The 14661-nt window shown below is 36.9% G+C and overlaps 1 protein-coding gene across 2 annotated transcripts in view; it reads right to left on the bottom strand.

The window, feature by feature from the left end:
- The window catches only part of LOC144438652 (sodium channel and clathrin linker 1-like), a 76917-nt gene extending 65206 nt beyond the window's left edge, over window positions 1–11711 (bottom strand). For both annotated transcript variants that reach the window (XM_078127794.1, XM_078127795.1), the window contains exons 1-5: window positions 11559–11711; window positions 4007–4071; window positions 3482–3537; window positions 1677–1749; window positions 388–443 (exon numbers count right to left, since the gene is read on the bottom strand). In XM_078127794.1, the coding sequence (XP_077983920.1) occupies window positions 388–443; window positions 1677–1749; window positions 3482–3537; window positions 4007–4071; window positions 11559–11595 (287 nt within the window). In that variant the 5' untranslated portion in view covers window positions 11596–11711. The remainder of the gene's footprint in view (window positions 1–387; window positions 444–1676; window positions 1750–3481; window positions 3538–4006; window positions 4072–11558) is intronic.
- Between the last annotated feature and the right edge of the window lie 2950 nt (window positions 11712–14661).

Raw genomic sequence — 14661 nt, 5'->3', positions numbered from 1 at the left:
GACACATATGTAGCATGTTTTGTGGTGAGACACATATGTAGCATGTTTTGTGGTGAGACACATATGTAGCATGTTTTGTGATGAGACACATATGTAGCATGTTTTGTGGTGAGACACATATGTAGCATGTTTTGTGATGAGACACATATGTAGCATGTTTTGTGATGAGACACATATGTAGCATGTTTTGTGGTGAGACACGTACATATGTAGCATGTTTTTTCCCAGTTATCAATAAATAATAAACAGTAATATTTTCAAGATGCTCTAAATGTTTCAAAATAGTGTAAATATATATTATCAAAATTCAGTTACAGAGGTTATGTTACTGTTGTGTAATTGGTTAATACATGATTAACTCATTGACTGATAATTATCATAATTTACCGTTTATTGTCAGCTACAAGATGTTCCAGTTTGGCCTGCTGCTCTCTATACTCTTTCTGCATGAAAAAAAAAAACATAACAAATGTATTACTTTGATATGAACAAGAGGATATGAACTTTTGTACATGTCACCATGGTAACCATTGTTGTTATTTATCGATCATTAATTGTTTACTTGTTATAATTGTATTTGTCTCATGAATACAATTTCTGATATCATTTCATTGTAACAAGTGAATGCATAACATCAACTTGATCACCCACTCATTCCACATTCAAGCGGAATTCAATGTGTCACATACACTTAATGCAACAAATAATACATACAGGAATACAATGTGTACCACAGTCATCAGAAAGGCATACAGACACAGACACATGATTGTAATGGCAACAAATCACATTAATGAATATTAATCAGCTCTATAAATTTATGAATCCTCTTTAGAATGACAATAAATATTCAGAGTAATATTACCATTGTCACTGGAATGACTATTGACACCATCCACAATATTTCTTATTTTTGAACATTCAATAAGTTCTTTACTACCTCAAAACACTGAATGGAAACCCATAATTCTGTTTCCCATGCTGCCATATAGTACATGTATATGGTAGTGTAGATCCCTATACCTGCCATGCCTATGATCACCAGCTATAATCTGTGATGTATCTGGAGGGAACTGCTGAAGTATTGTGATTGACAGATGACTTGCATCATTTGGTCAATGACATTTGACTGACTGCTGTGTGTTATCTGGATAGTTTATCATTCAATCTTGTAGCATCAAATCCTCAAATCAAATGGTTGCTCTTAGCTGTCAGCACAGCTGTCACATTACCTGAGGTGTGTTCTGACACATGGCATTGCACTAATTATGCATGACACATAAAAGTATGGGTAAACTTCAGACTGAATTACGCAGTATGAGGAAAACAAAATGATGAGTTTCCATTCAGTTGGAAGTAGTACAAAACTTATTGAAAGGGCATGTGTGATTCATAAAGGAAAAATGTTCAAAGAGAAATATAGTGGGTGGTGTCAATTTCCAGTGAGGATCAGCTACATTTGTATTGGCACCAGGGTGGTCATAGACTCAGTCATTAACAATAGTGATGATAAAAGTTGAAATTCAGAAATTTGACTGTTATCCAAGCAAGAACCACGAGAAGAGAAGTCAAACAACAAAGCGTGATCTATTTTATACGAAAACTGAATTATTACGTGATCTCTGAACTATTTTTCGTATTATGCTATTAGTCTATAATTAGAAGATGACACTCACCTTATATGAACTATTTTGCTCCCTGAGTGTGTCTAGTTGTCTGTCATACTCTGCTATGAGGGGGGATAGCAAACTATAAGAAAAAGTAGATACACACAGTCATTGTACAGTACTGTATATACTGATACTCTCCAGATAACACAAGGAGTAACAGCTATATATATGTCATATACATGGTATACCCACATTACACATGATATATTGACCAGTGTAACCACCAATGGTACAGGGTTCAGTTATCTTTTTTACTCAAGACAATTGTTCATACAAGATATTGGTCCACCTACATGTATGGGTAAATTTCTATGTATATGGGTTGTGTATATTGCGCCTGTCCTAAATCTCGTGAAATGTGAGACTTGCTGTGAACTCACGATACTTAATGATGTCATTAGCTGCCATATTGGAAAAGACATGTTTTTTAGTCGCTCGAAATTTCATGATGTACGATGTCAAACTACAAACTAAAAATGTTTTCAGAGTAAAATTTAACACAAAACTGATGATCGGAAATAATATCACCACTTTATCTAAAGGGATATTGGTGTTTTACACTCTTTTAACGGTTCTTGGAAAACAAATAGATGTGTACTTCACAATGTCTATGGCATTGAATATGTTTATCATGCTTTCCGTTATGCAATCCTGATGGCAAGTAGGTATGAAATTTGTAAATATTTTGAGTCACACCTTGTGTTAGGACTAAAACCAACAAATAAGTCGTAATTAGCACTGTTTTTAGTTGTCAGACAACAGTGTATTAGCAAGTATGTAAGCATCTCCTTGTAAAACAATGGGTAGTGGGCTGTCTCCGAACAAACGCAGGCTCAACACATCAAAGTTCTGAGAAGCTGGTACATAAACAAGTCTGCCGAATGGCTCCAGACATGAAAAAAACATAACAGAAGCTCTGCCTAGCAGTCCTGTTGGATCATATCATGACATAAGTTGACATACATATATACATCATAGTACATTGTCTTAATTTTAAAATAAAGTTTTAATGGAAATTGTTCATGCATGTCAGTGTAATGGTCACAAACATGGAAAAAAACATAACAAAATGTTCAAAGTCATTATGCACACATGCCTGGACAGATCTCTGCATTCAAAGTTGGTATAAGGACAATGTCAAATCGTATCGTGACACAAGTTGATATGAATGTGAAAATTATAGTACAATATATATATCCTTGTATCCAGTTTAAAGGGAATCGGTTATAACAGAATGGCCACCCAGCGGTCATGTTGGATCATATCGTGACACAAGTTGACATACATGTACATATCTACATCATAGCACATTGTCTTTGTGTAAAGTTTTGATGGAAATTGTTCATGTTCAGCCAGTGGTTATATTGGATCGTATCATCACACAAGTTGACATGCATATGAAGAATATGGTACAATCTTTATCCCTATACCAAGTTTGAAGGGAATTGGTTCAGACACATTGAAGTAATGGCTCTGGACATGTAAAAATGGGAACAAAGTGGCCGCCTGCAGCAGCCATATTGGATTGTATCAAGGCAAAAAATGACATGCATATGTATGCCATAGTGTGTTGTCTTTGTACCAAGTTTGATGGAAATCAGTCCAGTCATGTGATGTCCAAGTTATGGTTCTGGGAAAAAAATGGCCGTCTGGTGGCCATATTGGATCGTATCAAGACATAAATTGACATGCATATGTATGTAATAGAACATTTTCCTCATACCAACTTTGAATTTCGTCTGGCGGGGACAAATGATAACATTATGAAACATAGCTGTGATAGCAATAGGTAGAAAACTCATTTAAGTTACCTTTTACTTGTCAACCATGGTGCTTTGGGGTCAGCAGATGAGTAGACTGACTTGTGCTGAAATTAAAAATGGAAAACAATGAGAAACTTCACAAATGATTTGAAATGATTGTTACTATATTAGAATATAGACCCTCCGCCAACACGGAACACATGCATGCACGCACATGTTCACCCACTGACACAGATCCTCACAGGATTTTTATTCTTAGAAGTTACATCTACATGTAGATGGATACTTTTAACACAAATTGAAGTACATTTTTAACACTGGTTAGTGGTTAATTAGAGTATCACGTTTTTTGTGTTATGTGACTTGAGATCTATGATTTACATACTCATATGCCTAGGAAAGCCCTTATACATGTACACAAGTTATGTACATTGTACTTGTAGGAGTAAAATAAAAAGGTTTACAATCTCAGTGTGTTTAATTTAGAGTACAGTTACATTCACTCAGACCATCCAGTTTCCTACACGTAGCAAAACATTGATTTGTTTCACATAAAGAATCCAGTAAACTTACCTTGCCCACTTCTATAGGCAGATACTTTTCTTGATATTGACCTAAAATTGCATTTAGTCTGTGAACTGGAAGAAAATGAGAGAAAATAGTGTTTGGCGTGTTTTCTTTGAGCTCGAAGGAGGGAAATGCAAAACAAAATACCCCCCCCCCCCCACACACACACACACACACGCACACACACACACATCTCATGCTTCCCATTGAAAAATAAATTCCCCAAAATAGTGCCAATGCCATTGTAGCACAGCTGTACAATTTTTTTTAAATGTTTATCCACATGCTGATCCATGCTAGCTATAGGTGTATGGGTGTGGTCTTGTTGCTAGGCACATTTACATACATTTTTTGAATGTTTATTCACTTGTCTATTAATCCCTGTTGTTATCATTAAGCAATTCACGTCGTTTGGCTGTTGCTATGGGTGTGGTCATGGTTGCTTTATATTTGGGATATTTGAATACATTTTTTGTGAATGTTTACTCACTTGCCTACAAGAATGATGTTATTTTAGCAAAATATACTGGCATTTCGTTGTTGCTAAGGGCATGGTCATGGCCAATTGTGTTTTGAACAAAATCTACAGAATAACAATTCTAGACATAGAAACATCTCAGTACTTTCAGTCTCATTGACAAAGTACTTTCTGAGGTATTTTTTTCACCAAAATTCACATTTTAAACCTACTTTGCATATCATTGATGAGATCATAATATGATTAATATTTTGTTCATATATACACCCAAAGCATCCCCATTAAATTTCAGCTCAATCTGCTCAGAAGTTTTGGAATTAAAGATTTTTGACCAATAAAAGACACAATCTAATATGCATATTACTATATAATGGATCATCATAAACCATCGACCCTCCACCCACAGGATACACAACTGCAGGTAAACATCAAAGGATCTCTAAATGTTTAATGTACGTTGTTTGTTTGCATACATTAAGCTACATAAGCATTTCCGAGTTGTTTACAGTCACTGTGACTCAGTGAGACTTGCTAGCTATCCGACATGTTTTTGACTAAATTTTCCAACCATTTCAAAGTTTACAACTAATTGAAGACCTCAACAAGATATATAGTATTTTAGGTAAATGCATACATAGTCTTGTCGTGTATTTTGTTGTTCTATGGCATGAAAAGAAGAATTGATTGCGTAAGCTGTCCATTGTTTGCGATTGTTGCAGTACGCTTTGAATACAGTGTTTCATTTGTCTTGGTTGTTACCGAATTTCTCTCAGTCCGAAATGATTCTTGAAATTTTGAGTCCATTTATTGATGCTTTTTATCACGTTTTAATATTTTAGGCTGTTTTCATTGATCAGGATGAGGCATGTTATCGTAACTACATTGAAATAAAACGTAAACATCCAATATGTGGTTGCCATTTTACCTCTATTGTTGCGGTTGATATATTCACAGAAAATGATACATTTCGTCAAAAACACGTCTCCAAAACGATTACTAGAGTAATAGACTTCAAATTTCTGGTTGCTAGTCAATGAATGAATTGTAACACATTTTTGTCTTCTTTGAGTTGAAAAGTTCAAATCTTTTATGTTCTTGAGTGTAGTACATGTGCCAATGTGTTATGGAGGGCTATTAAAATGGCAGAAAAATACATGGCATTGTAGAAATGTACGAAATTCGTAGACATACCAGTTCGATCGATTATGTGTTTCACAAAATTGTATATTTATTCTTCAAATTCTAGAGGAAGGCATTGATTTAAAAATGTTTCACGCAATAGTCAGGGCAAAAACAGTTGAATTGTAGATTTGTATATAAACTTCCGGTCTTTCTCACGTTTGTCGCATAAGTTCGGCCACTATCGGCCTGTCTACTACTTATCGGAAAATTACATACTTTCATCATAATTGTACTTTATCATTTACACGATTTTGTATGGCTTCATGATATAACGTATCTGCAAATGATGCAATTGTGGCAAGGGAACCTGTTTGGTAGGGAGGAAAGTACTTCGCGTTGCCTATAAACATGGCCCATGACAGTATGAATGCTGTTATCCACTCGTTCAACTATCGAGTCCTTCCTTGTGTATACATAGCTGACAAAAATCAAAAATCGCCATTGAAGACACCAGAAAATTCATGATCCTTACTGGAAGACACCATGCCATGCCATGATGTGTTGTGGTCATCAACATAAATTAGCATAACTACGTATAATCTCTTCTCATCTTTTGCAAGATTTTATGTGCGATTTATATGGCATTGTGAGATTTTTACACCCCAGACAGGAAGTCTTCATTACCGCTTATGGTAACAGGATTAACAAGTCATTGAAAATGACATAGTCCCCACTATGATTGGGTTTTAAGGAACTGGCAGTTTATGTTGTCATTTTTAAACCTGGTTAATGTTGTTTGGCCTCATATGTTATGGCTTTGGACATGAAAACTGCGCCAACAAAATGGCTGCCAGGCAGTCATATTGGATTGTATCACGATGAAAATGGATATGCACATGTATGGCATAGAACACTGTGCTAATACCAACTTTGAATGAGATCTGTTCAAGCATGTCTGAGTTATGGCTGTGGACATGGAAAATTTCGCAAATAAAATGGCTGCCAGGCAGCCATATTGGATCATATCACAACAACAATGAATATGCACATGTATGTGATAGAACACTGTCCTAATACCAACTTTGAATGAGATCTGTTCAAGCATGTCTGAGTTATGGCTTTGGACATGGAAAATTCGCAAACAAAATGGCTGCTAGGCGGCCATATTGGATCGTATCATAAAAACAAATTGACGTGCATATGTATGCCATAGTATGTTGCCAATGTACCAAGTTTGAAAACAATTGGTCCAGGCATCTCCAAGAAACGACTCTGGATGGACGGACGCAGGGAACTCAATCCATAAGTCTATGTGTGGACTTCGTCCGGCGGGGACTAATTGAACTTAATGTATGCAAATGCACAACGGTTCAAAGGAAATACTGCAGATGCTTATCCTGTGGGTGGGGGGTCTATGCATAAACAAATCCTAATCTACACACCCATCAGCACATTCCTACCACATTTCGGACTAATCTGCCCAGTAGTTTTTGAGTTTATGTTTTTTGACCAAAAATTACATTTTTGACCCAAATCACACACCTGTGATGCAATCATTTTGCTTTGAACAATTTCCCAACTACATGTAGACACCAAAAGTAACGTCCTCACCAAATACCAAGGTAATCGATCTGGCGTTTTTTGAGTTTATGTCGTACACACACACATACACACAGACAGATGGATGGACAGACACCGTAACATGCCTATAGTACTACTGAATCAGAACCCAATCTGATTAAAATCTGATGTAGTGTACACTTGCAATTTCTTTTTGGCTGTTATGTTTACTTCGTTTGTTCTTTTGTGAGCACTCATTACATACAATGTACATCTGACACAATACCATATGTTTTCCTGAACACAATCTTGTACTTACGAGTAGCCAACCAGAATCTGTCTTACAATATAACACTCAAGGTGTGAAATTGAAAGATAGAAAACGACCCAAAAATTAACAATAACATCATTGTGTGCGCTATGTGCTTTTTTTGAAGAGTGTTCTGAAGTACTGTAATAATATATGTTTTCATTGGTTGCGTGATTCACTCAGGCTCTCATGTGGCTAACAAAAAAACTATGGTATTGTGTCAGATATATGTAACGAGCACTCACAAAAGAACAAACAACACTCACAGTAAACATAACAGCAAAAAGAAATAGTGAGTGTACACTGCATCAGATTTTAATCAGATTGTACTGAGCGTTATCAGTTCAGTTCTGCTAAAAACAAATCAAAACTCAAAATTAAAATTAACTCAAAGAGTAACAATTATTAGTTACCATGACAACTAATAACTGTGGGTCCATTTTAAATGATAGAGGACACAGAGATAAAAACACAAAAGGCATCTGCAAACTATAGATATCTGCAAATATTACTTTCCTGTTTATAGTGTAAAAGAAAAAGAACACTCTACCAAACTACATGTATGTGATCTTGTCACAAGACACTAAAGACCTCTGGGACAACATTGATTTATATTTCAACACTACAAACAGGACCCAAGGGATTTTATTATCCATGGATATGCATCTCCTGAACGAACTGAATCTGAACCTACTTACTTCAATCAGGACTAAGGACAAGGCTGAGTGAATGCCAGTCACTTCATCCCAAATCAACTCATCCCATGGTCAACTCATCCCAATGTGTCCCTTCATATAAATGTTGTTACCATGTGAATGAGATTGCTCATGAATATATTGTTCTGGTAAACCCCAATTCACAACTTGCTTCAATAGCATATTGTTGATCAGCATTCGCCACCAAAAAAAAACTAATCAGTCACCTATTTGTACTTATTAATACTTTCCAGTGAAAATCATTGATAATGATATTTAGCAATATTACGCCAAGTTAGAAGTGTCAACGCCAAAATATTGGCCAACTATTTTCTGATATTAAAACACTGGCATAAAATGCCCACATTCAATGAAAACTACAGACGACAGAACAGTAACATGTATATGAAGTAATTCAGTGTTTTATTTAAGGGCGGTAAGTAGGTAAAATCTACCGGGGTTCCCACATCATTTTACCGGGGTTCCCCACCAAAATTATGATACATTGCATGGGAAGCACTACCAGATTTACCTCTTTCCCCCTTTCTGTTACCGGGGTTCCCAAACCTTAGCAAAAACACTGCAGTATATTAAAGTAACTGCTCAAACTAGGACAAATCTAGCACTGAAATTAAAGTAGCAATTGAAGAAGCTAACACAGAGTTGACAATGAATCATTTTAATGTTGTCTTTTGTTCCTTTATCTATGATTACAATACACAATCTATTGCTTGCTAGGTGAGGCAAGGAATACATGTACATGTAGCTACTGAGATTTTGCACAAAATACAAACATAATCTTGCAAGTTTTACATTTTTGACACTTTTTGTCCTTTTAATCTCTAATCAGGGAGCTCACACCAAATAACCGTTTTTCAGTCATCTCTTTATTTAATGTCAGAATCCAAAGTTTTATAATTTATCATCTAAAACATCCATTTGTACTTTTGTTATTGTTGCACTAAAAATAAGAGGGTCAGAGCCAGAGTAGTTGTCTGGAAGTATTATATACTTGGATATCATTGTTTGATGAGTTTTGGGGTCTTATGAGTTTTAGATGGCATGAGATAACGGTGGGACAAGTTGGTTTTGGGACAAAGTGACTGTAACCAGGCCAAGCTAGGCCATAGTTTTAGATGTACATCATATGTTGTATGCAAAGTCACTTGTGAGCTAATAATATTCTATTCCAGGATGATCATAATACAAAATAATAACGTTATTAGGTATTTACGAATATTCAAAAAATACTGGCATACATTATATCCTGGAATAGTATATCATCTTACAAGTGACTGTGACCTCGACGTATCATGCATGATCCACTATAGTCCAGCTCTGTATACTCTGGAAGCTGGACAATTGGACCTCCACCAAACCCTGTCTCAATACAACCATCGCCCTGTTATAAGCAACATGTTTTACAATTACACATTTTGTTATTACTAGCAAATATGAGGACAATCATTAGTCAGATTGTAGTATCGACACAGCAAAGTGCAACCTTGCATGCAATCAAGTACAGTCGAATTCGCAATATATACACATTAAATCCAGTCAATTTCAACTGATTTTCTGTGACTTTGTCAACCAAAGTAATGGAGTGGTGAGTGTGGGAAAGACAAGGGGACTAAGCTAGTTTATCTCTGTTAATATTTTGTCTGACACTTGTGGGTTTATATGACCTGCTCTGGTCTGCTCTTAGCACTTGGCAAGAGAACAGCACAGCAGTTGCCTTACTCCCCGGGCTGGCTAGTCTTGCTGCTAGATGTTCGGGCTTTCTTTCGATACTATAACTATAAGCGAACGAAGTTCGCATGAAAGGGCTTGCCCGAACAGTCTAGCGAATGTCATTTTCAGACCGAAAATTCCATTGAGATTACGATAAGCAGTGGGTTGGGCCATATATGCATATATATATACATTAATATATTCAATAACCTACAGGGTGAACAAATCCACTGGTCCTGGGTCCAGGACTAGCAATTTTTTTGGACGGACCTGCACAAATTTTACCTTGTACCATTAATTCTTTCAGCAGGACCACTGGATTTTTTAAGGCACTGGTCCCGGGACCACCAGTTCACAAAATGATTTGTTCACCCCTGCGCTATGACCTCGGGGAATATCTGCATGCAAGTGTTGACAAACACATTTACGTCATTACTATGGCTTATCGGTTTATTGTAATTGTGAGTTTGATGAGTGTGTAGACATTGTCATTCACACATTTCAGTTAACGCATTGGTGGTTATTTATACAAGCCCCTCAAGATGAATATGCATGAAAATTTAGCTATTGTCCTCTGTTTGTGCTTGTCGCTAATACGGTTTTCTGATTGGCAGTTATTTATATCCTGATGACATTCGCTAGACCTCGGATGTTCCATCCTCGATAGCGTTGTTCGGCTGTGTGTCGTATTTTATCGGAAGAACATCCGAGGGCTAGCTGATAGACTACCGGCTGGCATGCAGAACTAGCTTTCTCTCTGTGTTGTACAAGAGTAAGCACCTTATTTCCCCCTCCCACCCTCTCCTGCTTCTGGTATTATCTTTTTTTGAAGAAATTTTGGTAGTTATTTTAGTAGCTAGGAATTTAATCGAAAGGTAATAGGAGAATTTCCTTTTTTTTAAAGGGATGCATTGTAATTATTCCCCCAAGTAAGGGAGTACTTTATGTACTCATTCCAGCCAGGTATTAATTGGCACCACAGTAAGAAATAAACTTATGCAATGACAGTCTCTGATTGCCCAAATCATAGACCATCCACGGAGGGTCTATGGCCAAATCTGTTTGTATGTTGATTTCTGTAATATTTTTTTTTTCTGTGAGAATGTTTGAAAAAAATGTATAGTCATTCAATATATCACTATACATTTTTTTAAAAATCATACAGACTGATTCAAGTGCCTATGGGAGAAGACGTGTCGAAACCCCGTAGGCGTATATTGTACATTCAGAGCGCAGAGCTAGCTGTAGGCCTGCTTGCAGGAGTAAGTCGGGACTTGATTCTGACAACGTCCCTCTCCTTTCTTGGGTATTGTCAGAATCGAGTCCCGTACTTTTGATCCTACTTTATGCAATCAGGACTAGGTTGGGGACAACGCCGCAAGTCTGCAACTTGTAAACAGGACTAGACCCGCTGCAAGAGTAGCAAAAGTTGATTATGCGATTTAAAAAGCATCCAACTGAATGCCTACATGAGCACACGTCTACTCTGGAGGAATGCATACACAAGAAAGTGATAAACGTCTATTAAGAAGGAATTTGTGAACGAAGAAACAACTCTTCGCGATAGTTGTATGTTAATCAACATTCAATTTAACCGCCCATTTCAACGTCCACAACAGTGATGCCGACACAAGGGTCTACAGTTTACGCTACGAAACCTACCTTGATCACGAAGAAATTCTACCTCCTCCGTTGCCATGATGCAGATGAAGACGTTTCTTCAGGATGTTCACTTTCTTTGTCAGAAAAGGTTATAGGAACAGGATGTTTTTTACAATAGTTCGGACGTCGAACCTTAACTCAAAACTATGTCAGCCATGTTGTTTTGAATCGAAAACGAGGCCGTGGAAACCGCCGACGCCTTCTGACGTCATCGTTAGCGACGCTCTCTCAAATCATTGCAAATCACACGTACGCGTCACAGGCAGGAGCCCAGGAACTGTTACAAACAAATAAACAAACAAACATCCTAATTACCGAAACCATTAATTATGCAGATTGAATGTTTAGGGAGTACCCAGATTTTACTACAGGGGGAGGCCGGAGGATTGTCCATTTTCCTGGTGTATTTTTGATGCCCCGCCTGGGAAATCATGGGAACAGATTGATGACCCCCCCCATCCGAGAGTCCTTTTTTTTCATGCCCCCGATACATACATTCATGCACATGCACACATACACGTGTGTGTAATATGTATGCGTGTAATATGCAATACAAACAGCGTTCAGTCACATAACATTTTATTGTAAACATGATGACTTCCTTTGTGAAAAAACTTCAATTTTTAATCCATATTTGAACTTTTGATGACTTTTTTTTAAAAACTAAAATTGAACATTTGCCCTATCATGTGCAACTACCTTTAAAATGCATTATAATTACCATGTATCCAGTGTAAATCATGATAAAACCATCTCCATGCATAATCAATATATTTCGTGTTAGGGGGCTATGCAGGTATACTTCATGACTTTTTCAGCTTTTAATTGATGTATTGAGTACAGTATTTTGTTATACTCTCAGTATTCGGTGATTCAGCTTGTCTACAAAACCTGTATAAATATGGACATTTTTTCATTGTAGAAATGAATGCTCAAATGAATTTCATAAATTCACTTATAAACTGCTATACCTTGACAGGCTGTTACAGTATTGAAAAGTTGAATACTGGTAGTTTCAATGCACTTTTGGAGTAGAAAAAGAAACTGCAATCATTGCTCAGACTGGCGATACTTCAAATGATAATAAATTACAGATATTGTCCAGTTCAGATCAACCACAGGGCTCTTCCAATTTGTCATTGATTTTGTCAAATCAATCAATAAATAAATTGGAACTGATAATAGTGATAGTGATAGTGATACTGAAGAAACAATTCCTACACATTCTCGAAGGCAGGTTACTTTGAGTGACAGGATTGCAAGTAGTTTTTTGCTTAGTAAAAAAGAATGTGGTGTTTTTCCATAGCCCCCCTGAAATACCGTGGAAATTTTTCCTGGGAAATATTGATGCCCCCCCCCCTTAAAATCCTCCGCCCCCACCCCCTGGAAGTACACTCCCTTACCAAAACTTAATAGTTCTAGCCATTACCCTAAATCATGTGTGCACCAAATTTCGTTTGAATTGAGTCAGACGTTTTTGAGAAAACTTTGACATAGACAGGCACAGACACAGACATAACATACACATACACACACAATCGGTGGATTTTTCAATCGGGCCGACGAAAAGTCACTGAACCCCGCTATCTGGAAAACCGAAAATGGGCTGACACCCCCCCCCCTAACTTAATTCTAAAATACTATGACCCACCCCACCCCTCCATATGTCATATTCACATGACTAGGTATTTTTTGATCGACTGTTTGATAAATACTGTATATTTGTAGTCTTTTATTCTGTAGTTCAGGGCCATTGGCCCATAGTACAAAGTAGTAGATAGTCAACGAATTCGGGAGGGTTATGTGCCAATAAACGAGGGCGTAGTGACAGGAACACTTAAAGCGGGCAAGCGTCTGCAAAAATATATATGGCTCTGGTTCTAAAGAAAGTTTGTAGTTACAATACAAATACAGTTTATCCATGGAACAAATATTGCTGTGCCATTCAGCAAACAGAAATATCTTGAATTTTTCGACAAAAATATCTAAAACTTCATTTATATTGGTTACTACTTGGCCAAACATTTTGAAGATCACATAAGTTATAAAAGTTTTTTGACATCGCTGACCCAAGTTGTTCTAGATCTTAAACCAGATTCTTCAATACGATACAACATATTGTAGCATTTCCTTGGATACCGTGCAGATGGCATATAGAGAATTTTCGCTCAATTTTAATACTTAATACAAAGTTTAGCTGTATAAAGAAATATTGGGACACGGCAGCATTCTCCCAAAACTACAATATGTGGTGCGTTACTCGAAACTCCCAAGAAAGCACGACAAGGTAAGTACTCAACTCTCTCAAGCTCTTCGTATCTTTGAAATCCTCATACTTCCGATCCGTCAGTTAAAATGGGCATAACAACCATTGTATCAAAAGTCTTTAAAAGGGCTTTAAAAGGGAGAATTCCTGTTTTCTTTGTGACACGAAATACAGAAAATAGAGCTTTTCTAGCTTATTATTGTGCTAGCGTTTTAGTTGCCATGGACAACTATAGACGACAAGAGAGGAGAATTCCTAAATACTTATAGTAAGAAACTACACCAACGGGGTTGTTTTTAAACTTCCATTTATCATGTTTAGAAAGACGCCCGCCACCTTTGAACACAACGACTTTTAATTTGTCTAAGTTTACCGTAAGTTTCCAGCGCTCACAGTAGGAATAGAACTTATCAAGCTGACACTGTAGACCAATTGTCGTGTCGGACAATAAAGTTACATCATCGGCAAATAAAAGACAGAATATCTGTGTCAAGTCAGGGCATAGTTGAATGCCACGTTGACCAGTCGCTTGCAACAACTCATTGGCCAATTCATTGATGAAAAATGAAAAAAGAAACGGACTTAGCATGCATCCTTGCCTAACCCCTATAGGGCACTCAAAATAATGTGTAAGTCCTTGATTAGTAAGTACACAGGATTTAACATCTTTGTACATTGCTTGTAACATTTTAAATATTTTACCCTTTATAGCCCTTTTTTTGAAGCGTATACCAAAGTCGCTGCCGTTCAACGGTGTCGAAAGACTTAGAAAAATCGACAAATGCACAGTGGAAGTTTCCGGTTCCCCCTTTTCCTAGTAAGGTACTTCGGAACAAT

The sequence above is a fragment of the Glandiceps talaboti genome, chromosome 8 (assembly GCF_964340395.1).
Source record: "Glandiceps talaboti chromosome 8, keGlaTala1.1, whole genome shotgun sequence".
Taxonomy (NCBI): Eukaryota; Metazoa; Hemichordata; class Enteropneusta; family Spengelidae; genus Glandiceps; species Glandiceps talaboti.
Note: the sequence above shows the minus strand (reverse complement) of the source record. Positions and strands in the feature narration are given on the sequence as shown.